The sequence below is a fragment of the Ceratosolen solmsi genome, unplaced genomic scaffold, assembly GCF_000503995.2.
Source record: "Ceratosolen solmsi marchali unplaced genomic scaffold, CerSol_1.0 scaffold47, whole genome shotgun sequence".
NCBI lineage: Eukaryota > Metazoa > Arthropoda > Insecta > Hymenoptera > Agaonidae > Ceratosolen > Ceratosolen solmsi.
Window position 1 is genome coordinate 6,930,218 of NW_011948419.1, and position 12,343 is coordinate 6,942,560.

Sequence of the window (12,343 nt, forward strand, 5' to 3'; positions counted from 1 at the left end):
ATTCTTAAATATTAGCGAATATTTGAAAATCTATATATAAATTTACAGTGCACATTAAAAAATACGATGCATATGCGTATAAAATATATATCAAATTAAATCATTATTTAATACTAACGGTTTCATATGTAATATACAATCAAATACGTATTTGTAATTTAATAATAAAATTAATGATTTTTAAATTATAATAAAATCTTGCCAGATCCACATATCTATAATTATAGGTAAATCAATAAAAATTAAGAGGATGGAGACACTGTATACGGGTGCGATACACGGCTTTCCGCAATCCTCAAATGGCATTGACAATGGCATATCCACGGGTCTGGCGGCTTCTTTTGATCAGGATGGCGTGCTAAGTCTTGTGGTCGTACTGGGCGGTAGTATCTCCCTCGTTGCTCTGGTCTTTGCCTTTATTACCTACAGGTGAGTCACAGTACATGGCATGTTTGGACGAAACATACGACGTTGATAGTTTCCAAGCATCAAATAATTTTTTTTTAACAAATCGCAACGATTTCATTATTAATCGAAAAGAAAAATATGAAATTTCATTATACTCAGTATAAAGTTATAGAGCTACTGGCGTGATCATTTATATTTTTGGTAATAAAAATATATTATAAGAATTTGTACTGCACATTAAACATTATCCAGAAAATAATTTAAAAACAATTAAAATGTAAAATACATTATTTTACATTATATGTTTTCATTTTAAATTACATAATCTTCAGCTTAAAGTATATTAAAATTTATAACAATTAGTATATAACTAGTTTTACACATAACATTTATATAAATTTGTAAAAAAATTTTATAGTACAAGATATTTCTAATGAATATTAATATAAATAACATGAATAGTTTATGATATGTAATTTAAAAGTTATATAAGATAAATTTAATACTTGTTTAATGGGTAATCGTAGAAGAATAATTAATAACATTTTATGGTATATTAATAATCATTTATCTTTATAATTAGGCAATATTACAAATACAATTAAAATATAATTTTTAAAAATAATAAAAGTGTTTAAAAGTATATTATGTTAAAATTTTGTATGTAAGACTATAAAACCTTGACAATTAACTGTAATATATATATATATATGTCGCAGTATAATATCATTAATAATATTAACTTTTTACAGATGCAGTCTATTTTAGTAAATATTATATATAATATAAAAGATACTAAACAAAATAATAAGCTAACTTTTTATATAAATATATATCAATACATTTTAAATCTTCAAAAAACTCAAAAGACTCAAATTCAATGATTTATCTTAATATCTTCCGTAATATATATATATATATAATATAAATTCAGTAGCATGGGCTTTGGCATTTAATAATACACATTGCATTACAAGTTGGGTAAAAGATCGCATGATTGTACTAATTAATAAGATTTGTGGTGCAAACGAATAATTTAGTGTACCTCCAATTACAATTCTAAATTCACCAATGCTCAAGAAGACGAAAAAACAATGAAACTGTGACCAGGTAGATAAACTGATGGGCTTTACTATGTTTGATTTTCGAATTGTATTTGCGCCAGTCTAGATAGGTTCGCTAATTTGTACCTATAACGAAAATGTTACAATATATTGCTCGATAATTATTTTTTTATATTTTTTATGTTATAATTAAATAATAGCCATATATACATATACATTGTTTATATATACTAAAATTTATATTGAATAAGTTAAATAACTATATTTAAATTATAATGATCAAATTTTTTATGTAACATTTTTTAATAAATACTTAAAAATTATTCTTCATTGCCATATACTTATTCTTTATCCTTCATGTTTAGTTACATAATAATAAAGAAATGTAATAATTAATTATTTTTGTTACTTTAGTAAAAAAAATTTTTATATTACCAATATAATTTATTTAATATATCATTATTAATAATAATAAAAGAGGTCATTATCATTTATCAAATGACTCATTGAATTAATAACTTTATACCTGTACAGAGAATACTATATAAATCGTTTATTTGATATACATTCATAGAATATTATAGATTTTGTGAAAAATGAATTATATATACAGTTCTTATGTATATTATAAATATTAAATTGTTTTATTCATTTAATAAAAATATTAGCTACATTAACATTATTAGGAATAATTGCTTGAAAAATCTTTATTCTTATTTGCATATATTTTACCGGTTCATGTTAAAATAGCTTTTCACTGCTTGTTACTTCCTATTAATTATAGGAGAGAACCGAACGATAAGCAAATAGCACAGAGAAATATTATTCTTAATCAAATGAGAGTTGATATAAAATGAAGCTGTAAAATAAATTATAAATATTATAGGAAATTTTTCCATTTCTATTATCATGCAATATTTCATCATAATTGAGAAATATATTATAAAATATAATTGTGTAAGAATCAATACAAAAATTATTTATCCTTTATTTTAATTATTTTTTATATACGCTCTTATTAACTTTAAAATATTAATGTTGTTATATAGACTTCCATATATTTATTATTTATTTATTTTGTTTATGTAAATTTAAAAATTATATAAAGATGAGAAAACACGGTAAAATTAATTTAAAAATAATAATATATTATTTTGGAAAAAATATGTAAGTGAATTACATAATAATTTATTTATTATGAATATTTGGTTATTTAATTATTTTCTTATATTTTAAAAATATAGTTTTTTTATTAATTTTTGATTTTCAAGATAGGATTACATATCTTTTTATTTTGAAGTATGCTTGAAATATACAATTCATTAAAAATTTATTTTAACATTTATGAAATTTTTATTATTTTGATAATATTACTATAAAGTATATTTATACAAAATAAAAATATTTGTAAAATAATGAAACAGTTTTTCAATCATAATTTTAAATTACAGTAGAAGAATTTTCTTCTATATATTAATAATTTCTTCGTGAAATTATATTACTATGCTAATATAAAAAAAGAATAGAATGGTAATTAGTAATGCAAAAGAAAAGTATGAAATAAATTGTGATATAAAAAAATAGGAACGCATGGTTTAAATAAATTAGCTCAATGTACGTATGCATTTTACAAAATTAATTCCATCTCTATAATAATTCTGATCTTGTTTTATTAAAAATATAAACTAGCAATTTAAAAAAAATTAGAAGAAATGTAATTCTTCATGAAAATCATTAGCGTGTATCAGTGTATATATAATTGTAATTATGTTACTTATTTTTGTTATAAGCGGGTCAATATAAAAGAATAATTATTGATGTATATACTGCATACATAAAAAATGAATGATTTTGATAAAATGAAATTGAATGAGATAAATTTGTTTATTCTGTGTATTGTTATTTATCATTAGTTCAGTATATTATTGATTCATAATTATTTTACGTCACATACATAGAATAGAACTGAGATTAATAAAAAAGTATTAATAATATTAAAATATTTATTTCTTCTCTAATTAATAATATTTACTATTTTATTTTCGTAAAGGTAAATTTGCTTTTCACATCACTTCTTATCTGCTTAACATATAACTTTATCCTTTCTCGTTCCTTCTAACCATAGACTCTTTTAAATCATTATTAATTCTAATCTTCTTATTGACTATACTCTGAATTCTGATTAATCGTTAGAAATCCCTATTTCGGTATCTCTGATTAATGGATTGTCTGTTTTGTTACCGCAAATGGCGTGTTTCCTCTCTTCGATCAAATCACTTAACTATAATTTTCATTATTTTGACGTATCGTAGAAATATATTATATTTTCATTGTTAAATTATTCATGGAATAAATAATATGCTTAAAACTTGTCATATATTGCATATCGAAAATCCATTCCGGCGCATTTTTTTTATCCGTAGTTATTTTAACATGGGATTTGAAGTATATAAAAATTGATTTGTATAAATGAATTCCAAATGATGAATAGATATATCAATATAAATATCAATATATTCCAAATTCAATATAATAATATTTTATTTATAACGTAAATAATCAATTTTTATAAAGTTTTTGTATTTTATCTAATAGACATAGCTAAAAAATTTCTCCCCCCCCCTCTCGCCATATATATATATATTGAACTATGATAATAAAGCAATTAAAGTTATTAAATGCAGTAGAAGAAAGAAAACAATCTTCGTACATTGAGAAAATGCGCTGTCTTACATTGAAGAGAGATAACTTTATATTGCTGTTGGAGAATTTAGCGAAATAAATATGGTTGGCGAGTTCTGAATAATTTCAACCATAGTATTACCCTCGGGAAATACGAAGCTGTGAACAACTTTTGATTTAGTACAATCGCTTCACGTGCTCTTTATTGTCTTCCTGTCTGCCTATCGGTTCGTAGACTTATGTATGAGTCTTTTTCTTTTGGGGCTGTCGATTTCAAAAACACTTAAATCTAAAGTTTTATGAAATTATTCAGAAAATTAATAGTAAACAGCTTTTAATAGAAATTGTGTGCTTTCATAAATTTCCAATTGCAAATTTCTTTGCTTTAAAATTTTAATTTATTATAAAGTAACGTATATCTTAGATTATATCTAGTCGTCAGTTTTTCAAATTATTCATAAAATGATACGGTATCTTTAGCTAAATAAATTAAGGATAAGAGGACGTTGGCTAAGCATATATTTGTGAATGTATATACTGACTAATGCAGGCAGTATAATTTGATTTGATGGGATTATTCAATTGTTTATACTAATAAAGTTCAAAATTAATTTAGATTTGAGAAAAAAATTGCGTAATATTAATATTAAAATCTCTATAATTTTTATTTATGATGGTATTAAATAATCGCTTTTTTATATTGCTAAATTTCATATTATAATAAACTTTTATTCATGCTTTAATTTGAAATTTATTAAAAAATTATTTTGTGCTTACTCATTTAAATTTATAAACTTAATAACTAAAAATTTTAATTTATCAGAATTTTTATTATAAAGCATATAAATACATTTAACTTTTATCCATTCTTTTGAAATACAACTGTTCTAATATTAATGAAAAACTGGGTAAAAGTGCTTTTTAATTATTTATAAACAGTAGATATTATTTAATATTGCAAAAAATTAACATTAAAATTATAATCCAACACATAATTTATTATTAATACTAGTTTTTTTTATAATATATACATATATTCTTTATAACTATATGTACATTTATTAAATTTCTACTACGAAAATATTGATTATATAATTATACAGATCAAAATAACTGTAATTTTTCATTTTAAAGACTAGAACTAAAAATCAAGTAATAGTTCTATATATTTATTGAGATACTTGGAATTAAATAAATATTTTGTGTCTCCTGCAAGTTCATTAATTGATGTACACAATTCGATTCATATCTGTATACTATAGACTTCAATTGCATTCGATAATTTTTACATTATTGTTTCTCTTTATTTATTTTTACGATACAATTTCCTTTTGATTTTACGAAAGTATTGAATGAACAAATTTGCTTAAGTTACCGTTGATTATAACCTCAAAGATATTATGTAATATTTTTAAAACAGTTGATGTCTAAACGATATATCCATATAGCCAAAAATTTAATTTAATTTTTTTTTTATTTAATAAAATAAAATATTACTTGTACATTGAATAAAAATAAAATGTATAAGAGGAATATAATGTAAGTAAAACTGGTTTTGTATTTTCGGATAATAGTCATGTATCATGTACATCTTATTTAGGTAATTAAAAAAAAAAATAGATTCTCATGTATAATCTTAATCTAAATATTATAATTTTATCATAGAATTCATATATGATCAATCCACTTTTGTAGATATAGGTATTTCACACGATTTATCGGCAAGAACAAAAAGGGAGACGAAGTAAGGAAAACTAATCGATTCTGATAATGCATCCTAGTTTGTAAAACACCCGGTAGTTGTAAAATAAGTTTAAATAGATTTTATTAAAAACGTCCTCGGTAAATGCACCGTCACTTTGTCTGGGGATTTAAAGTACAGTGCAACAGATGTCTCGAACAGCGACAGCTCATCGATCGCGGAGAATAAAGAACGCCGACTATCACCAAAGCAATGGGGACGAGTTTCATCTCCGTGAAAAATCTGATTAATAGCACATTAGATCTAGTAATTTACAATACCCAAAAACAAACTCAAAAGAACAATTTGCTACAATGAATCAATAGAAAAGTAGATTCGCTTTTAACAGAGCGCGTCAGAAAAGCCATGTAATTTCTATTCGCCTTTCCGAGAACGATCATTTAGCTACTATAACGGATGTAGATGTAGGAACCACCCAAGGCTTGAGGAGCAATTTCCTCACGGCCCAACATTAGAGAGCTTCTCGCATAGCGAGCTTTTCTCGTCCAAGAATAACAGTTCTAATTAAAGAGCGTTTTGATGAAATTAGTATAAAGAAAACTATGGAATTGTAGATAAAACAATAATATAAGTTAGAAGTATCTTTGAAATAAGATTTTAAAATTCATGTATTGATTAAATTTATAAGTTGTTAAAAATTAGCTCAACTTATTTATTTTTTATTGTATGATAAGTTATAATAGGTTTTATTATCATCAAACAATAATTGAAAACAATTTACAAAATTAATGTTTAGAATTATTTGAAATAAAAGGTTCATTAACAAAAATTAAATATACTAATACATATTTGTTTCAAATATAATATTATTTATAATTTACAGATAATGCAATGGATAATAAAATAATATTAATAATATGTCATTCCGTATATTTGTAAATTATAACATCAAATTTTTTTATAATTTTTTTTTAATATACGATTGCTGAATGAAAAAACTTTCCCTTTTAACAAAATTTATATTCAAACAATTTACATTATAAAAATAAACCTGAAAACAACGATACTACCGTATTCTTTCGTTTCTTGTTTACAAATTGATTCAAATATTTCAGAGTTTAGATTACAATACCATTTGATCGTTAGTTAATAACAGTAACATTAAACAAATATATTACGATGTGATTTAACGTGAAATTCATAAATAAAATTCGTATAAAAAAGTACTGCAAATTTAAATTTTATGAAATTATACATTCATAATATTTGATATAATTTTGAAATCTCTGATATTTTACTTTATTATTTTTCAATTATTGATTGTTGTATAATTAAGGTATTTTCATTGTATAAAATATTTAATTTGCCTTGTGTAATAAAATTAACGCATTACTGAAAATTATTACTTTAGTAATATCAAACGCAAAAGATTTCATATAAATTTAAAGGGTATGAATAAATAATTTTTAAGTATAATTTAGACGTTCAAAGTCATTCAAACAAATGGTTTAATAAAATTCAGATGAGTTATCAATAGAGGTAGATACAATTCTTATTACATTAATAAGGATGAATTGAATTTACATATAAATATGTATATAAGTAAATAAATATTTTTCTTTTTTTTTCAAGTTTGCTATTTTTATTTATAGGCATAAATATTTTCCGTTTACCTCTTAATAATTTGTATGTCAAATTTTCGTGTCATTTGTTTTATAGATAGATTTTAATTTCTATCTGTTCAATTTAATGACACTAACAATAATTATATTAATATTTGAACTGCAAAACATTTGACCTTTTTTTTCAACAAATTTTAAATTTACATGGTAATGTATTAACATACAATCTTAATCTTCTGGTGAACTTGGTGTATACATAAGCGAGACGGAAATTGTACGTCTGATACAGAAAAAGCCACAAATACCAGAAACGATAAAGAATTTTATGATTGAGAGTGTGGAACGATCGGAAATTGGCGGGAAATAGAAATGCTAGTGAAGAATTAATTTTGTATTGTGGTAAGAAAAGTTGGACATCCTATAATGACTAGAAACAATTTTTTCTATCATAACACATACTTCGTTCATATTGTTATAGAAATCTGCATTGAGGTCAGTTAAAGGAGCCTTATACACTAATTTCGATGTAACAATAACATTATTAGAGTTACACGAAAGATAAATAAGTTCGTTTAAATTGCTATTCTTCCCATTTTGGTTTTAATTTATAGTTTTAGTATAAAATACAATTAAAAAAAATATGCAATCATCGGATTAACATTGACATTATGAAACATCCATATTTTTCAATAATTAAAGTTGGATTTTGATTAGATTTTATTTATGGAATAGACGAAATTTTAATAATCAGAACTTAGAAATTAAAATAGTTACTTAAATATTAATACGGAGAAATTTTATTGTATTTGTTGTATAAATTAAAATTTTTTAAATAAAATGTAATATACTAATAAAGAGATTAACCTTTAAATTTGTCTATGAATTTTCATCCTTTTTGAGAAAAATTGAATTGCTAAAAATTAAATTTATTTAAAAAATATAGAAAATTCATATATTAATTTTAATGATTACATTAATTTGTATTAATCTTTAACACAAAATTGCAAACTTTTATTTTAGTTTCCGCTTTTGAAATTTAAAATTTTCAATTAGTTTTAATGGAGCTCTTAAAATTTGTGTCTTATTTTGTATTTTAATACATAATTAGAGAGTATATTATAATATTCAATTTTAGTGTACAATGGAAATTTTCTGAATTATATATATTTTGAGATATAATTTCATTCAAATTTATCTATAAATTTTTGTTTAAGGTTCCTATAGATAGATGTATAAAAGTCTATTTCAACTATTTTTAATAAGTATTGAACTATAATGTAACAGTATTTTTTAATCGCTGCTTATTATTACAATAGATGAATATTTTTAAAAAAATATTTGAAAAAATATATATATTAAAATATTAAAAAAAAGATTTTTTAAATTATCATCAATTTGTTCAAGTGTTTACGTTTCATGGTGTTTATGAATTTTGCTAAAGATTGCACAATCATTCCGTATTTTAAAATAATTTTAAGCACGAAGCATCTCATAAAAAATAAATTTAGATATTTTGCAGTCCAGATTCGAGAATATGTACTATCTAAAAACTCTAGTATTTAACTTTATAACTGACGATCAAAAGTATAGATTTAAATACAGTATTTATAAAATCATTAACAAATGCAAATGTTTGAATGATGTTAAAATTTTTAACAAATTAACAAATTAGCAAAATTAGTTCAGGTTTTATAAATTGTAAATGACGGCAATATCTAAGAGTTTTACTTTGAGAAAATGAATAAATCGCTTTTCTCCTCAAATATATTACTTTTATAGTTCGAATAAGCAATTAAATTAAATATCTGAAATAATTATCCAAATTTCATATTCAAGATATTGCAGTCAAAATCTTAGTTAAATTAATTATGATAAAATACCGTAATCTAATAAGAATTATTATTACTGTTTAAGCTTTTATATAAAAATGGAAAAGAAATACTTAACTAGAATACAAATACAAAATTTCAAGTTATTAAATTTTTGACCATACAATTGACAAGGCCGCAAATAAAAATCTTTTAAAAAATTTACATGTTATATAAAAGCATGATAAATCTATTATAATACTCCTATGTTTTATTTAATATTTTAAATTATAATAAAAAATAAAAATTATATATTTCAACCTTGTATAAAAAAGTTGAAATTTAATAAATAATATATAAGAATAATGTTTTATAAAATACTGTACAAAATCAATTATAGTGTATTAAAATAAACCTTTTTCATTACTTTAAACTTTGTAGATACACATTCATACATGTGTGCATGTAGCAATATGCATAAATAAAGTATTATAAATCAATTTATTAGGAAAATAATAATAAATATTATGAACTAGATTACATATTTTACAACAACAAAAAATTTATCCAACATAAAAACTAATATGATTTCCTTTCTAAAAGATTAATATTTGTTATAAGTATTCATTTTAAAGTTAATATATTAAAAATATATGAAATGAAAAATATTAATGATAACATCAATGGTTTTAGATATATATTTTAATATTAATTGTTATATATTGGAACAAAGAATTTTTTCAAGAAAACTCTTTAATTGATAAAATATTTCGTATACATTCATTGATTATTAAATAGATGACATACATATATTTGATTATTTTATTTTATTGATGAACTACATATATTTAATTGATAGAATATTAATTTCTCAATTATATTATAACATTAACATAATTATGTAATTCTTCATATCATAATTTTCAATGTCTAACATTCAGTAAAAAACAATTATATAAAAAAAATTTTTTAATACAATTTTATTTAAAGTTCTGAACAGTATTAATATTACAGAGGAATTTCTTAAATTTTTTCAAAGATTAAATTAAAAAAATAATTAAAATATAATTTTAGAAGAATTTAAGACGTGCTTATATACATTTCAACCATTTTGAAATTTTAATATTCGTAAGAGGAATTACAAAGAAAGATGAAAATGAAGTTGCATGTAATCCATCCAGTTATATAAGATCAAAGGCAACTATTGTAAATGTCATATACCACTGGTTTATGCTTACAAAAATACTTTTAATACATTAAAATACTTGAAGAAGTAAAATAGTAATTTGATAATATCTTTGAATAATTAACTTCAATTTTCAAAATACGCTTAAATTGACTTTATTTTGAATAGAATTCATATATCCATATATATATATATATATATAGAGAGAGAGAGAGAGAGAGATTCAACTTTATATTATATAAATAACTGAATACTTAAATTAATTTTGACCTACTCATCTAAAATCTTAGATCAGTTAGTTTTTGATTTTATATTTTAAATTACATGCGCTGATAAAAATATATTTTTTAAATAAAATTATCAGAAAGAATTATATTTCAAGAAGCTAATATGAATGCTATACGATGAAATTCTATTGAACTCTGGTGAAACTTAGACGTAATCAAGAATTTAGGATATATTTCATGCGAAATAAGGAAGAGTCGATAATGTATTGAGCATTCGTCTTCCTGATATCAATTTAATATAACTTCGCTTCTTCAATGAATATTTAAATCAATTTAAACGTATATTTTAAAATAATTATTAATATTTAATACAATTAATCTAAAATATCATTTGCTTTTTTTAAAGATATCAAAACTTTATTATAAAATAAGTATTTATAAATAATTAAAAGTTTATTATACAATGTAATTTATATATACAATGTAATTCAATGTTTTATTTTTACAAATAAATCATTAATTTATTTATGCATTATTTAAATTTATAATTAAATGTGCTAAAATTGTTAACTATAACAATTAGACTCAATTATGATTATAATTTGAATTATTTAATTATAATTTATAATAATTTTTGAAAAATATCACATTTTAATTAAAATCTTGCACTTATAAAAATTCACAATATTATTATATTCAATTTGTACTAAATATTCTGTTTTTACATTATATTTTGAATATGCATGATTTCATGTATATGCTCCAATAAGATCTTAGCTAGATTTATGAAAATTGTAATATAGAAAATCCTTAAATAAAGGATATAATAGATTTCTAAAAATAATTATATTAAACTAGTCAAATAAGCGAGTCAATTAAACTTTAAATTTCAATAAATTAAAACTAAAATTTATTCTGAATAAAATAAAAATTAAAATTTTTCACTCAAGTTCAATATTTTGTATTGCTTCCTTTTTAAAATTATTCGAATTTGTACAGTTTGAATAATTTATTATTTGTAAAAATTCTTATGTTTTGAACTATTAAAATTGATTCTATTATTATTATTATATAAAATTTATATTAATATGTATGTGCTAAAATATTTTTACTCCAAAATAAAAATTGCACTTGAGAAGAACGAGTAGACAAAAATATAATAGAATTCAAAGAAATTAATTTCTGTCATACCAAAGTATGTTTCTGTAACAATAAGTAATATTAAATATGTAATTATAAAAATAATATATAATCAAAAACATACTACACTAACATAAGTATCAATCAATATAATAAAACACAATAATTTTGAAATATGTACATAATGACCTTTTAAATATTATAAAAATAATTCTAACTATGATTCATCTTTCTTTAACAATTTTGAATACAATTATTAATTTACTATAATTTCTCTACAATATTGATATGTTCATATATTCATATCACATTTTGGGAATTTCAATGTAATTCAGCCTCAAATTTATGAGTGAACTTAACTTCTGTTATATAAATGTTTTTTCTAAAACAGTAATTACTTTTTTATAATACGAACAAAAACGTTGACGAATGATAGCTATTCCGCTGTACTTAAAAAGTATTCTTAGAAATGAGAGAGTAATTTTCATATTGTTTATATTCGAT

The 12,343-nt window shown here is 21.4% G+C and overlaps 1 protein-coding gene across 1 annotated transcript in view; it reads left to right on the forward strand.

Annotated features, from left to right (window-relative positions):
- Positions 1-250: 250 nt before the first annotated feature.
- Positions 251-12,343, forward strand: part of LOC105360626 (cadherin EGF LAG seven-pass G-type receptor 1) — a 106,663-nt gene continuing 94,570 nt past the window's right edge. Inside the window, exon 1 of the mRNA XM_011497581.1 lies at positions 251-429. Coding sequence (XP_011495883.1) covers positions 251-429 — 179 coding nt within the window. The remainder of the gene's footprint in view (positions 430-12,343) is intronic.